At 42.6% G+C, this 15826-nt stretch overlaps 1 protein-coding gene across 1 annotated transcript in view; it reads left to right on the forward strand.

Annotated features, from left to right (window-relative positions):
- The window catches only part of ddx51 (DEAD (Asp-Glu-Ala-Asp) box polypeptide 51), a 45267-nt gene that overhangs the window by 642 nt on the left and 28799 nt on the right, over positions 1-15826 (forward strand). Inside the window, exons 2-9 of the mRNA XM_060844087.1 lie at positions 1201-1631; positions 4415-4584; positions 5711-5861; positions 9665-9810; positions 11928-11999; positions 12915-13021; positions 14263-14371; positions 14730-14875. Of these exons, the coding sequence (XP_060700070.1) occupies positions 1201-1631; positions 4415-4584; positions 5711-5861; positions 9665-9810; positions 11928-11999; positions 12915-13021; positions 14263-14371; positions 14730-14875 (1332 nt within the window). The remainder of the gene's footprint in view (positions 1-1200; positions 1632-4414; positions 4585-5710; positions 5862-9664; positions 9811-11927; positions 12000-12914; positions 13022-14262; positions 14372-14729; positions 14876-15826) is intronic.

A 15826-nucleotide genomic window follows, 5' to 3' on the forward strand; every position in this document is an offset into this window, starting at 1 on the left:
GGGGAAGATGGAGGGGTGAGAGGGAGGGGAAGATGGAGGGGTGAGAGGGAGATGGAGGGGTGAGAGGGAGGGGAAGATGGAGGGGTGAGAGGGAGATGGAGGGGTGAGAGGGAGATGGAGGGGTGAGAGGGAGATGGAGGGGTGAGAGGGAGGGGAAGATGGAGGGGTGAGAGGGAGATGGAGGGGTGAGAGGGAGGGGAAGATGGAGGGGTGAGAGGGAGATGGAGGGGTGAGAGGGAGGGGAAGATGGAGGGGTGAGAGGGAGATGGAGGGGTGAGAGGGAGATGGAGGGGTGAGAGGGAGATGGAGGGGTGAGAGGGAGATGGAGGGGTGAGAGGGAGATGGAGGGGTGAGAGGGAGATGGAGGGGTGAGAGGGAGATGGAGGGGTGAGAGGGAGATGGAGGGGTGAGAGGGAGATGGAGGGGAAGATGGAGGAGGGAGAGGGAGATGGAGGGGAAGATGGAGGAGGGAGAGGGAGATGGAGGGGTGAGAGGGAGGGGAAGATGGAGGAGGGAGAGGGAGATGGAGGGGTGAGAGGGAGGGGAAGATGGAGGGGTGAGAGGGAGTTAGAGTGAGGAGCACGTCTAGTGCAATCTTACTTGCAGCGTGACATCCATATTCTGGGAGGTTGGAAATGCCAAGTTTCCAGCCTCTCCACATGAACATTTAATAATAGATATTTTTAATTTATCGGATGCAAGTTATGTTGAATGGAGAAGGTTTTTGAGTTTATTTCAGTTTAACAAGTTGAGCTGTTAAAGCATGAGATGGAGTAATGTTGTGACCACCTTGTAACACAGTGCACACTAGTAGCTGTGGTCCGTTCAGTGGAGTTAATGAGTACTATGAAAGAGAAAGTAAAATTAACAGGAAGATAAAGATGACAAGGGATGAGACCAGAAAGAAAAATTGTGACCATGTGGCAGGCCTCATAGTATACCAATTTGCTTTACTCTGTCCTTGGCTGGTTGTTTAATGATAACAGTATACTGCCTTATTATGAATCTCCTGACATTAACCATATCAACTATTGCCTCAGCACTTCTTGATGTCTGTGATTTTTCCTAGTTTCTCTGGGAATTTAATAGAGTCATTGATAAATGTGGAATCGCAGGTAACTGATTCTCAACTCCAGCAGCTTCTGGCTGTGCTGGGCTTAAAAAAATAATATTTCCAATCATCTTTCTCTTGAATCTTAGGTACCTCTGTGATGATGAACCTGCCAATAGTTCGCATGATGAGTCCCGATCCCAAACTTTGCTGCAGAAGCTTCATCGAGAGGCCAAGGCCAGACAGCAACAGCTGGAGGTTAAGAGAGGTCCCATGGATGAAGAGGGACAGAAGAACCAAGGGGAAGATGAGAACAGAGGAAGGAAGGACAAAAAGAGGAAAAGAGAAGCTGAGGAAGAGGCTACAATTTCAGAGAAAAGCAGAAAGAAAGCAAGGCACCTGTCAAATGAATCTGAAGACAGCAGCAAAATTGGGAGACATGTTGATTCCCAAGTGCTCAAACCAGAGCAGGGCAACGCAGGCTTGAGTGCTAAGCAGTTACATAACAAAAAAGTGAAGAGTATTAACACTGGAGTGGAGAGAAAACGCAAACATCAAGATCAAAGCACAAACGATACAGGTGCAGCTTTTGCCTCGAACTTTTGGCCAATGCATGGCATTTGTTTCCTGGATCTTGATCAACAAGGGGCTAGTGGGAATGACAAACGGGAATTTAATTTAGATAATTGTGAGGTGTTTTGGTCAGACAAACCAGGGCCAGACTTACACAGTTAATGGTAGCATCCTGGAGCATGTTGTTGGACAGAGGGACCTGGAGTGTAGATACACGGTTCCTTGAGATTGATGTCACAGGTAGACAGGGTGGTGAAGAAGGCATTTGGCATGCTTGCATTGTTCAGTCAGAGCATTGAGTACAAGAGTTGAGGTACTACGTTATGGCTGTACAATACATTGGTAAGGCCACATTTGGATACTACATACAATTTTGGTTGTCCTGCAATAGGAAGGATGTTAAGCTGGAAAGGGAGTTTAAAAAAAAGATTTACAGGAATGTTACTGATAATGGAGGATTTAAGATATGAGTGGTCATGGATGAATATTAAGCTGAGAATAATAAATTTGTTAGAATTTTTTTGAAAATTCGATCATTCGTGTGGATGAGGGAACTTCAGTAGTTTATGTGGATTTTAGCAAAGCTTTTGACAAGGTCCCACATGGGAGACTGAGAAGGTTGAAGCACATGGAAATGAGAGAAACTTGCTGAGATGGATCAGAAACTGGATTAGTTGTCAGACACAAAGGGTAGAGGTGGAAGGCTGTTCGAGTGACTGGAGGCTGGTGTCCAGCAGTGTACCACAAGGATTAGTTCTTGAACAGTTATTGTTTGTTAGATACACAAAAGATATAGATGAAAATGTGTGGGGAATGTTAAGCAAATTTGCATACAATACCAAGATTGGTAAAGTGACAGTGAAGGAGATGGTTGTAGATTGCAGGAAGATATATATGGATTGGTCCAATGGGCAGACCAGTGGCTGATGGTATTGAAGCCTGATAAGTGCAAAGTGATCCAATTTAGAACAAGAAACAAAATGAGGGCATAATTATTGAATGGCAGAACACTGGATAGCTTAAAGGAACAGACGGATCTTGGGGTAATTATTCACGGATCCCTGAAGTCGGCAGAGCACAGGAAAAGGATTGTTAAGAAGGCTTATGGGACACTTGCTTTCATCAGTGGTGACACAAAGTGTAAGAGCAAGGAGGTAATGTTGGAGTTGTACAGAGAGAGTTGGTCAGGCCACAGCTGGAGTACTGTGTGCACTTCTAGTCACCTCACTACAGGGAGAACGTGATAACACTAGAGGGGGTACATAGGTTGTCTGGGATGGAGAAATTGAGCTATAAGGAGAGGCTTGGATTGTTTTCTTTTGAGCAAAGAAGGTTGAGGGGGTCATGATTGAGGTCTGTAAGATTGAGGGGTACGGATAGGGTGAAAAGAGAGCAGCTGTTCCCCTTGGTTGAGGGGTCAATCACGAGAGGGCGTAGTGTTAGGGTAAGGTGCAGGAGATTCAGAGGAGATTTGGGAAAAACCTTTTTCACTCGGTGTGGTGGGAATCTGGAAAGCACTGCCTGGGAAGGTAGTGGATGCCGAAAAGCTTATAGCTTTTAAAAATATCTGGACGAGTACTTCAGATATCACAGTCAAGGATGTGGGACAAGTGCATGAAATTAGGATTAGCTCACCTTAAGTGGTAGCTATTGTCGGTGCAGACCCGATGGGCTGAAGGGCCTTTTCTGCACTGTACGAATCTGAGAGCTTGAATAAAGTCATAGAAATGTGCAGCATGGAAACAGGCCCTTCAGTCCACCTTGTCCATACCAACCAGATATTCTAAATTAATTTTGTCCCATTTGGCAGTATTTGGCCCACATCCCTCAACCCTTCCTATTCATGTACCCGTCCAGATGCCTTTTAAATGTTGTAGTTGTACCGGCCTCCATCACTTCCTCTGGCAGCTAGTTCCATGCACTCACCATCCTCTGTGTGGAAACATTGTCTCTCAGGTCCCTTTTATATCTTATCCCTTTCACCTTAAACCTTTGCCCTCTCGGTCTGGACTCCCCCTCCATGGAGAAAAGACCTTGGCTGGGACTTTGTTCCCTGGAGCGTAAGGGGCATGAATAAGGTGAACTGACAAGATTTTTCTCTCCAGTGTAGGGAGTCTATAACTAGAGGGGCATAGGTTTATAGGTGAGGGGGAAAGATTTAAAGGGGATCTGAAGGGCAACGTTTTCACCAAGAAGATGAAGCATACATGAAATGTACTGCCAAATTAGATTAGATTTGGCCCAACAAATTCACACCGACCCTCCAAATAGTAACCCACCCAGACCCATTTCCCTCTAACTAACGCGCCTAACACAATGGGACAATTTAACATGACCCATACACCTAACCTGCACATCTTTGGATTGTGGGAGGAAACTGGAGCACCCGGAGGAAACCCACACAGACACTGGGAGAATGTGCAAACTCCACACAGTCAGTCGCCTGAGGCTGGAATTGAACCCGGATCCCTGGTGCTGTGAGGCAGCAGTGCTAACCACTGAGTCACCATGCTGCCCCAAATTGGGGAGATGTTGAATGTGGAAGATTCAGTTTTGAGAAGAGGAAGGTATTTTCCTGGTGTATTGGTCAATATTCAAATATCAACTCGTAATTTCATCCTGTGCTGTGCATGGGATGTTAGCATAAAAAGTGCAATTATATTTTCAATCTAAAAGTCTGTGCAGTCTTAAAATTGACATTTGTTGTATGACACTTTGAATAGTTTTAGTATGATGAGGTGCTGGTGTCACTATTAATCAAACATTACTTTCTTGCCAAAACTACCTTAGAGACATTCAATGAAACTAATAATGATCAGGCGAGACCGAACGGAGATCTGGAAAAACCAGAGCAGACCGAAGCGAAGGAGAAAAGTGATCAGGATGAGAACCATACGTCAACTGATTCCAAATCCAGCCTGATCGTTCTTGGGGGGTTTCAGAAGAAAAAGATTCAGAAGGTTAGTATTCTTCAAAAACAAAACTAGGATCACTAGAAGACTGCTCGAGAGGGGATTTTGACAGTGTTAGCCTGGAGTTCAAAAGCTTTTTTTAAAATGAATTTAGGGAATGTTGGTGTCACTGATTCGGTTAACTTTTATTGCTTACCCTTAGTTATCCTCGAGAAGGTGATGGTGAGTTGCTTTCTTGAACTGCTGCAGTCTACATGCTGTAGCTAGACCCACAATACCGTTAAGGAGGGAGTTCTAAGATTTTGGCCCTGTGACAATGATGGAACAGTGATAATCATGTGATCAGGGTCGTGAAAGCTACTGTCATGAGGCTGGGATTGAAGCATGTCATTTGGTTTCTGTAAAGGGAGTTTTACTTCTATTTAACACATGCTATATCTGCCCAAACATTGGACAGGATAGTGTAGAGGCATGTATCTAATCCTGAGTTGTTTATTCCTATATGGAGTATGGGTGCCACTGGCAATGCTATCTATCTCTAGTTGGCCTTGATTTGAGCAGCTTGTCAGGTCGTCTCAGAGGGCAGTGAATAGTAAACTATGTTGCTGTGGGTTTGAAGTTACCAGGTAAGAATAGCAGACTTTGTACTGTAAAGGAAATCAGTGAACCAGTTGGCTTTTTAGGGCAATTGACAATGTTTATGTGTTTGCCTTTAGAAAAGCTTTTAATTCCAGATTTAATTGAATTCAAGTTTCACTGTTTGCTGCGGTGGGATTCAAATCCATGGGCCCTGAACATTAGTCTGACCCTCTGGATTATCCATTCACCTCAGGCTATTCAATATTTAGAATATTCTAATAACTGGACTTGGTGGGGCGAGAGAAGGTAGCATTCATCAGAATTCAGTCAATTCCCTCCCCATTCATCCCTATCCAGGAAGGTTCGCCATGCTAGCTTGTTCTGTCTTGAACTATTTGGCTGGGTTGTATAGAGGGAAATCAATGGCTCAAATCTCGTATCTTAACAATATGACAGACCTATTATATTGACCCATCAGGTGCTTAATGTTTATTGATGATACTAGAGACTGAACTTTCTTGAATTTGAGACAAATGGCTAAGACTGGGATATAGTAAATAATGACTCAGGTGGGAGTTATTTTATCTTTTTGCAGGTGCATCGAGTCTTGCCCCAGTGGCTTGCTAAGCCCATGCTGGTCAACAAGGACATTAAACAGAATCTAAACGCGATCGAAAATGTTCCAGGAATCCATGAGAAACTGCTTCAGAAACTTCGAACCAATGGTATCCATTCCTTCTTCCCAGGTATGTGCTCACCACACTTTAAGAAAGCTATCAAGGACTTATTGAAAGTGGAGAGAAGATTACAGAATTGGAGAATTTCCATTATGTGGGTGAATAAGGAACCAGAGATTATCATGTCTGGATTAGTGAAGGTTAAGGGGACATTTGATATTTATAATAATGAGTGCATAAGGATAAACTATTTCCACTCACAGGAGAACCTGGATTTAAGATAACTTGCAAAAGAGCCAATGTGAGTTTATGATTTAGAATGCACTACTTGAAAAAGTGGAGGTGGAGGACCTATGCGGTATGAAGTTGCAAGTGGGAAACTATGGAGCACACTGGAATCTGGGTCGTACCTGACTGTTGATTCTCATTTTTTGCTGCTTGGGCATTGAGTATCATCCGGGAATGGTACAGGAAGAGATTAGTAAATCTCAAAGAATAGTGGCAAAAATGGAAATCTTTCTGCTTGGTGCCTTAGTTACACCACCAGCATTATGCCAATGTGGAATTAGTGATGAACAGATATCTAACTTGCATAATTTTTTTCTGAATAAATGTACTGCTTGTTACAATTTTTTTGTTCACTCATTGGATGAGCATCCCCTTTTAACGTCCCTTCTATGAATAGTTAAAAAGGGAGTTCACTGTTCCTATGGGTCTGGAGTCACATGGCAAAAGTGAGGAGTGATTCCTGACGAAGGGCTTTTGCCCAAAACGTCAATTTTCCTGCTCCTCTGGATGCTGCCTAACCCAGTGTGCTTTTCCAGCACCACTAATCTAGTCTGGAGTCACATGTCAGCCAGGCTTGGTAAGGAAGACAGGTTGCCTTCCCTGATGGTCATTACTGAGCCAGTGGGTTGCCATTGCTTTTCTTTCAATTTCAGGTCTGTTTGAATTCAAAATTCACCATGTGCCATGATGGATTCAAACTCTTGTCCCAAAACCATTCATCTGGGGCTCTGGATTACTAGCCCAGTGACACTGCAATGACATCACCACCTCCAGATTAAAATGGTGGCATTTGTTGCCCATCCCTAATCACCCTTTGACCTTTTGTTCTGGAGTTGCACATAGGTAGCATTGGGCAAGGATTACTTTCAGATTACTGGCAGATTACTTTCCCTAAAGGATATTAGCGAACTGCTTGGGTTTTTACATCAGTCGACGATGGTTTCACGGTCACTGCTGCTGAGATTAGCTTTCACTCCAGATCTGATTTTGATAAACTCAATGAATCAAAACTCCATCAGCTGCCATGACATCCAAGGTATTAATCTGTGCATCTGGATTACTAGTGTAGTGACATTAACACTACACCACTGTCTTATGCCTTCGGTTGTGATTTTTAGTTTATGCTAAATTAGCTAATGTCATTTAAGTCAATACAGTTACTTTTGGTGCCCTTAGTCTATCCATGGTGGGGGGAAGGAATTGAAGCAACCTGACCTGGTTGTGATGCACTCCATAGTTGAGCCTAACGTATTGAATGACCAACCTATTTTTTGGTGTTGCATCCATCATTTATGGTGCCAGTATTTTTCACAGCATCCCAGGATTATTTTGGTGCAGGAGGCTGATCAGCCCATTGTGTATGTACTAGCTGTCTTAGTGGCACATTGCTTCTCTTTAAATAACTATCTAATGCCTTCCTGAATGTCTCAGTTTAAAATATCTCCACCCCACTGCCTGGCAGTGCATTGTAAACCCAGATTATTCACTGTCTTTCTCACCTCACATGTACTTTTTTTTACAAATGCTTTAAAACTGCAGCATGGTTCTTGGTCCATTTATGAGCAGGAATGGTTTCTCCCTATCCACTCTGGCCAGACCCTTGTAAACTTCTATTAAATCTCCTCTTAGCCTTTTCATCTCCAAGGAAAATAATCCCAACTTCTCCAATCTTTCGTCACAACTGAAGTTTGTCATTCTTGGAACTGTTCTGTTAAACCTTTTCTGCACTTTCTCCAATGCATTCACATCCTTTCTAATGTGTGACACCTAGAACTATACACAATACTCCAGCTATGTCCTGTTTAAATTCAGCGTAATCTTTTAGCTCTTGTTCTCCGTGCCCTTACTTATGAAGCCAGAATACTCAGAGTAGTAGGGGGTATGGAATGCACAGTCTGCAACAGTAGTAGACTCGTCAACTTTAAGGGCATTTAAATGGTAATTGGATAAACATGGACGAAAATGGAATAGTGTAGGATAGATGGGCTTCAAATTGTTTCCACAGGTTGGCACAATATTGAGGGCCGAAAGGCCTGTACTGCATTGTAATGTTCATGTTTTAATACTATCTGCTTTATTACCTGTCTAGTAACCTCTAAAGGCTTATGCACAGGTGTCTCAGCTCCTGCACACCCTTTCGAATGTTATACTGTATTTAATGTTGTCTCTCTTTGTACCCAAAGTGTGTCACCTAATATTTCTCTGTATTGAACTTCATCTGCCACTGCATAATGTGTCAATGTGTTTTTGAAGTTCTACATTGTCACAGTTTACAATTCTTCTCAGCTTCGTACCCCTGTCATAGAGTCATAGCGATGTACAGCACGGAAGGAGACTCTTTGGTCCAACTCGCCCATGCCAACCACTTATCCCAACCCAATCTAGTCCCACCTGCTAACACCTCTTCTCTGTCCTATATACTTGCAATTCTACTTTCAAGGAACTATGAACCTGCAATCCAAGGTCTCTTTGTTCAGCAAAGGACCTTACCATTAAGTGTATAAGTCCTGCTGAGATTTGCTTTCCCAAAATGCAGCACCTCGCATTTATCTAAATTAAACTCCATTTGCCACTTCTTAGTCCATTGGTCCACCTGATCAAGATCCTATTGTAATCTGAGGTAGCCCTCTTTGCTCTTCACTACACCTCCAATTTTGGTGATCCTTGTGGCCTCCACTGCTGTGTATTCCACTAACGTCCTCCTGTCCCTAGTTGTAAGCTGATATATATCTATGCTAATCCTTTCCCAATAACACATCGATTGAAGTGTGTGTTCCATCTTTTATATCCTCAATAACACGGATTCATATTTTCTTTTTTGATCTTCCTTTGAGTCCTAAGTTGCTCCTAATTGTAAGGATGACTACTGTTTCCCACATTTTAATAATCCTCTGAGATTTCTGCACTCCTCCAATTGAAACCCCTCCTATATCCCTGATTTCAGTGTGCTGCTAATGCTAGCTGTGCTGTCAGGTGATGAAAGCCTATGAATTCTGGGACTGCCTCCTCTCTGAGAGGAGAATCCCTCTCCTCTTTGAAACTTCGCATCATAATATTTTTCTTTATTTCTCTCTCTCTCACAGACAAATACACACGGTGTCTTTTTCTCTCTGCCTCTCTCTCTTTCTCACACACACATACACATACACTCTCTCGTTCACTCTGTCTCTCTCTCAAATACACACACGCACGCACTCTTTTTCTCTCTCTCTCTCTCTCTCTCTCTCTGTAATGGTTCTTAAGGGTTAGCTCTTGGACTGATGATCAAACATGCTGTCATTGTTTGTTCTTGTATCTTATTTTGGGATGTTTTATTATGTTAAAGTGCTGTATAAATGCAGATTATTGTTGACACCTGATTGGGTTAAATGAGATCTGTTTAGAGAGTTTTCAGATGTCTGTTGATGTCTCCTACAGTTTTTGGCTGGTACATGCACTTTAACCTGTGACCAGCCATAACGAGTGTGGTTATGAATGTATGAAGCTTACTGACTGACATTGTGGAGGATCAGCATCAATACATCACACTAACATCTCCCTGAGTGTCCTGTTGTTAATCTATGTTTTGTTCTGTTTCTCCCCAGTTCAAACAGAGGTAATCCCCATCCTCCTGGAGAGCACAAAGCATGGACTGTGGCTGGGCAGAGGGGGCTACAGGCCGAGAGACATTTGTGTATCCGCACCCACTGGCAGTGGCAAGACCCTGGCATTCGTTATCCCCATTGTTCAGGTGAATCTGATATCTGACTGTTTTTCATGCTTTTAACATTGAGAAATATATATTAATTACATACTTTTAAAAGGACATGGCTATTTTCCCTCTGTTTGAACTTGGTTGATTGAAGCATGCATTTGCAACAGTTTAAAGTGACCACTCTGACCCTCCATTACTCTAGGTTTCCTGTAAGATGATGCTTTGCAGTAAACTATTGTAGGTGAAGTGGCTGCATCAATGATGTAAGAACTCTATTCTCATCCAGAAAGCCAATTGGTGAAGGATGATACCAGAGACAATCTTGACTTTTTCTGTAAAGAAACATAAGACTAAAACATATCTGTACCATACCATAAATTCCAAATAATGTCCTCCCCCTGCATGTGGATGCTCTTTCAGGTTCAATATTGAATTCAACAATTTGAGATACAATCTTTGCCCTAATTTTGTTTCATCTTCTCTGCATATTTCAGTCTTGGTCTTGTTTATTTTCTTTTGAAATTTGAATGATACCTGTTTGCTACATACCTCCTCTGGAGAGATCTCTTATTTCTTCACTTTTGTTATTGTCACCGCCCATGGCTCTACACGCCTGACCTTTCTGTCATTTAGTGTCTCCTGTGTTCTGCCCCTGTCACAGATCTTCCCCTTTGCTCTTTTATCACAACCATTTCAGCTTCTTTAAAACTGCAGCATTTGTAATTTTTCCTAGCTTGGATGAACAGTCTTCAAGCTCTGTACCTCTCTCAATACAAATGCTGCCTGTCCTGCTGAGCCTTTCAGCATTTTCTGTACTCTTCTTTGTTCCTGCCACCAAGGGATGGACAGCAGTAAAGTTTTTGTCCATTTAAAGGTCAATTTGTCACCAATAGATCTCAAAAACTAATGGATATATTTCTATGTAATTTGATACACTGAAAGGGTGTAGCCCAAGGAAGAATTGATTAGTTTTTGCCAACGGTGCAGATTCACACCCTGGAGTTTTAAAAACATCATTTGTTTATATTGGGAGGTTCCGTGAACCAACATTTAAAAAAAATGTTGCGGGTTGTTTGATTTGTGATGTAATTAAATTTGTCAAAGCTCTCAAAATATGAGCAATGTTTTCAGAGCAGGTATTTGCATATGGTTTGATCAGATGCTTCCTCAATAAGATGGAAGCTCTTTTTTTCAGCTTTATAATGACATCTCTTCAACCAAGCTGTGAAAAGCCTCAAGAGCTGTGTAATTATAATCACATCAAGTCAAGATGTGGAGATACCAGTTTTGGATTGAGGTGGATGAAGTCAGAAGTCACACGACACCAGTTTATAATCCAACAGGTTTATTTAAAATCACAGGTTTATAGAGTGCTGCTCCTTTGTCACCTGACTTCTGACATTGAGTTGATGGGGGAGATATGCATTCCACTGGGTGCTCTCTTCACTGGTACTTACGGAGTTTCTCTTGGCAGGCATTCCTTGGACCTCTCGGAAGATTAAGTTCACAGCATCCAGAACAGCACAATGTATCCATGGCCTATGAAAGGCTTTAAATCCACTCAATGTATATTTTTCCTGGAGTTTAGCAGACTGTGGTAGACTTTGTAATAAAAAGTACATCTGATTGCTGAGTCACAGGGTACATCGTCTTGATGTCACTGCCTGAGTCTGTCTTGCTGACAGAAAGATTGTGTGCTCTCTATTTGAAGGCATGGCTGAGTAGTTCAGTTAGAAATGCCTTTGAGCCAAACGCTGTGCGATCAAACCCCATTGCAGAGAGCTGAGCACATAATTCAGGCTGCTGTGCTGAGGGAGTTAATCAAGACTCTGCCTATCAGCTCAGGTGGATGCAGAAGATCCTGTAGCACTACTATATTTCAAAAAAGAGCAAAAGAATTCTCCTGTGTCTTGGCTAATACTTAAATATTATTAAAAACAGGAAGCATGCTGCTATTAGATTGCTGTCTGAGAGGACCAAAAGAACGTGAATTGACTGCCATATTTTTCATATTTCGATAGTGACTATACTTCAGATGTACCCCATTTGGTTTGGTATGACCCGAAATCTTGGGAGCTGTTAGATTAATGTAGGCTTTTTATTGTTGCTTATTTCTCCTGTGCATCCTGAGTAAATCCAGGTTTCATTTGCAGGCGCTGATGGGCCGTGTGGTATGCAGAGTTCGAGCCCTGGCTGTGCTCCCAACCAAGGAACTGGCTCAGCAGGTAAAGGGAAGGAGTTACCTCCATCAGGTTCTGGCTGGTTTTTGACTCTTATTGGTTTATTGGGGATGGTGAGGTGCATGATGGTGGAGTGACAGGTGATATCCTGATAATCCATACAACTGACTGTGCAGCCTTCTGGTTTGTGTTCTCCAGCTCAGCCTCGTCACTGGAAAGAGCTGAGGAGAGATCAGTTGAGAAGGAGATGTAACTCTGTTCACTCTTGAATGCCACTGAACTCGGAGACCTAAAAGTCATCAGTGACTCAGAAACTTGTCACTGATCAAAATACATTTTTTTAAGAAAAGGTTTTTGTAATGTGTGCAGGACTTCGCTTTCAATTTAAATTCAAAAATGCTTTTCTTGAAAATATTTATATTTTCCATTCCAAGTGACCTTTGCTTAAATCTATGATGAGGTAGTGTTAAGAAACCCAAGTCCTGTCTACATACAGTACTGTTTACAACTTCTGTCCGGTCTACTCTGTGAACATACCACTAGGAAGCGTACATGAGCAGCCTATTTTGATCTATGTACTCTGTGAACTCAAACATCAGGAGACACTGATTGAGAGACACTGACACAAATGTGCACATCTTTGGAGAAACAGTGTCTTTTCTAAATCAGAGAATTGATTTTGGCTGTTCAAAGTAAAACCTTGGCATGCCCGAAGTGGCAAGCATGTCTGTGCAGACCATATGGCTCTACTGGACAGCTGTGCTCTTTGTTCCCTATCTCATCCCATCCTCACTTGCAGTTCATACTGCTTCAGTGTTGAAAACTCCTTCAAGAGACAGATCATTTTCTAACGATTAAACAGATCAAAGGCTAATGAACCATTGTGGTACATTGACCAAAAGATTTAAATAATTTAGAGAATCCATAACACCTCACGTAAATGATTATTATTTTTCTCAGGTATGTAAGGTGTTCAAAAGGTATACTGAAGGCCTGGGTCTGAAAGTAGTGATTGTTGCTGGACAGAAACAATTTGCTGTGGAGCAGGCCTCTCTTATTGAGCATACGTAAGTAATTCTAATTTTGTTTGTTTTTAGTTAACACATTTGAATGCTTGAATGGACTTCGCGATTGTGAGCAGAGCAACCGATCCGTGCCTTTGGAATTTCACTACATCTATTCAGTTCTGAAGTTAGAAATTCTGTTCTCTCCTTGAACTCATTCTTTATCTCAAACAACTCAGGCTACCCAACTGAAGGACCATCAGTCCCAGTGAGATTATGGACTCTGAGACAATAATGTAGCCATAGAATGTAGAATGAATTTTTAAGGCTGTAAAATCTTTAAATGTTTGTTTTTGTTCTATACTGGGCATCAGTTAGTTGTTGGTGCTGTCAGGCCAGTTTGTTGCTACGACCACAAACTGTAAAAAAAGTGGGTATTTACCAGCTGTTTGGTACCTACTGACCACTCCCACTCCATGCAACTCTGATATCTCTCAAAGTCTAAGGCATTAAAATGGAACCACCTTGGATAAAAGTTTGGGAAGCATTAGTCCAAAACTAAATCTCCCCACTGAAATTTCTAAGATCATTCGGCTCTTTCTTCTCCCCCCAGCAGAATGATTATCTGTGAAGTATTTAAAAATGAGGCCATTCCCACTTCACCAACTGAGCTTAGTACTTTCCTCCCAGGGGTTCTCGATTCACGTCAGAACTGCTGCAGAGTCCTGTGTGTGAGGAGCTAATCCAAGTCAGGCTGTTTTTAAACAGCATAGAGAAATTTAAATGGAGCATGAGACTTGTTGTTTGGACAGTCTCTTTTTCTCTTTCTCTCTCTGTCTCTCGCTCTGTCTGTCTGTCTGTCTGTCTTTCTCTCTCTCTATCCCCCTCCCCTTCCTCCTACCCATCTGCCTTGGTTTTGTCGTCTTTGGGCATGGTTGAATGGGCCAACGTTATCTGCCCTTCCCAGGCGGAAGAGGCAAGTGGACTAAGGAGAGATTCTAGTGGGACTTTGGAAGTAATGGTACAGTGCAGGAAGGCAAGCCATTTGCAGGAAATTATCACTCCACTGAAGAGCTAGAGCAGCAGGCTGGTAACATTACCTGATAGCAGTATAAACTATATTCTTGGCATAACCCCCTGTTTTTTGGCCAGTATGTAATTAGCTTTTAATTACATGTATAAGATCCTGTTTTTGACGGAAGTGCATTGATGGCCTTGACTGTAGATGCAGTTTTGTAATTGGTGAGCTGAGGTTCCTCAATGCCTGTGATCATTAGCCAGTTTTCCTGCTTTTGTCACCACAGGTTTACTGGCTATTGCAGCTTGGCAGACATCATTGTTGCAACTCCAGGACGTTTGGTTGACCACATTGCCAAAACAGATGGGTTCGATCTGCGGCATCTCCGATTCTTGGTAAGGCTTGACCTACCTCAGTCTAAAGATAATGGATAACTTCCTCTCTCCTGGCAGTTCAGCTGTACTCCAGGGCTTTACAATTAACAATGCCAATTGATTCACACATCCCAGTCACATTCCAGTAAGGTCCTCCAGGCAGCCACTGTGAGTGAGCCAAGGAAATATCACTTGGCTGGATGTTGAACTGTGGTAGGCATCTCAGTTGAGGTCCTTGACTTGTCTCAATTGAGTATTTGTCACTGGATAGTAGCAGTGGTTTTCCTGTTAAATGTCTCCCTCCCCTTTGCTAAAGAAGATAGATGTTTCAGATTTACTAACCTAAATGCTAATACACTGGCATGTGGTTGTTTTGCAGATAATCGATGAAGCAGATCGAATGATTGATAACATGCACCAGGATTGGCTGAACAAAGTAGAGAATGCAGTCTACCAAGTGAATGAATGTTCAGCTCCAGACAGTTTGTTCCAGAGGACAAAGCCAGGAGTTTGCACAGCTGCAAGGTAAGGGACTGAGTGTCCCTAGGGAACGGGATGGAGCCAGTGTTAGGGCTGCAACTACAAAGAGCAAAACACCATATCGGTGGCTGCATTAGAACTTTGTTTTATGTCAGGCATGATCATGTTTTGCAGCAGGGAGTACTGTCATACTGGTTGATTTGTAGTTGAGTTTGGTGGTAGGAAAAAAATCAGGAAAATTGCTTCAGAAATTATATTAGAAATCTGGAACACTTCTCCAAAAGACCCTGGACAATGGTATAATTGAATCTTTCAAAACTGAAATTGGGCGATTTTGTTTTCAGAACACAAGATGTTAAGAAATAGGAGTTGGAGTAGGCTATTTGAAGAAGGCATTTGCTAAGTTTGCCTTTATTGTTCAGTGCATTGAGTATGGGAGTTGCGGGGTCATGCCGCAGCTATACAGGACATTGGTTAATCCACTTTTGGAATACTGTGTTCAATTCTGGTCCACCTGCTATAGAGAGGATGTTATGAAACTTGAAAGGGTGCAGGAAAGATTTACAAGGATGTTGCCAGAGTTGGAGGGTTTGAGCTACAGGGAGAGGATGAATAGGCTGGGGCTATTTTCCCTGGAGGACCGAAGGCTGAGGGGTGACCTTATAGAGGCTGATAAAATCATGGGGGCATGGATAGGATGAATAGCCAAGTTTTTTTTCCCCCCAGGGTGGGGAAATCCAAAACTAGAGAGCACAGGTTTAGGGTGAGAGGGGAAAGAAATAAAAGGGACCTTTGGGGCATGGTGGTGCGTGTATGGAATGAGCTGACTAAGGAGGCAGTAAAGGGTGAGACAATTGCAACATTTAAGAGGCATCTGGATGGGTATATGAATAGGAAAGGTTTAGAGGGATATGGGCCAAATGTGGGCAAATGGGACTAGATTAATTTAGGATATGTGGTGGGCAAGGACGAGTTGGGCCAAAGGGTCATTTCCAT

Source organism: Hemiscyllium ocellatum, chromosome 24 (genome assembly GCF_020745735.1).
Source record: "Hemiscyllium ocellatum isolate sHemOce1 chromosome 24, sHemOce1.pat.X.cur, whole genome shotgun sequence".
Lineage (NCBI taxonomy): Eukaryota > Metazoa > Chordata > Chondrichthyes > Orectolobiformes > Hemiscylliidae > Hemiscyllium > Hemiscyllium ocellatum.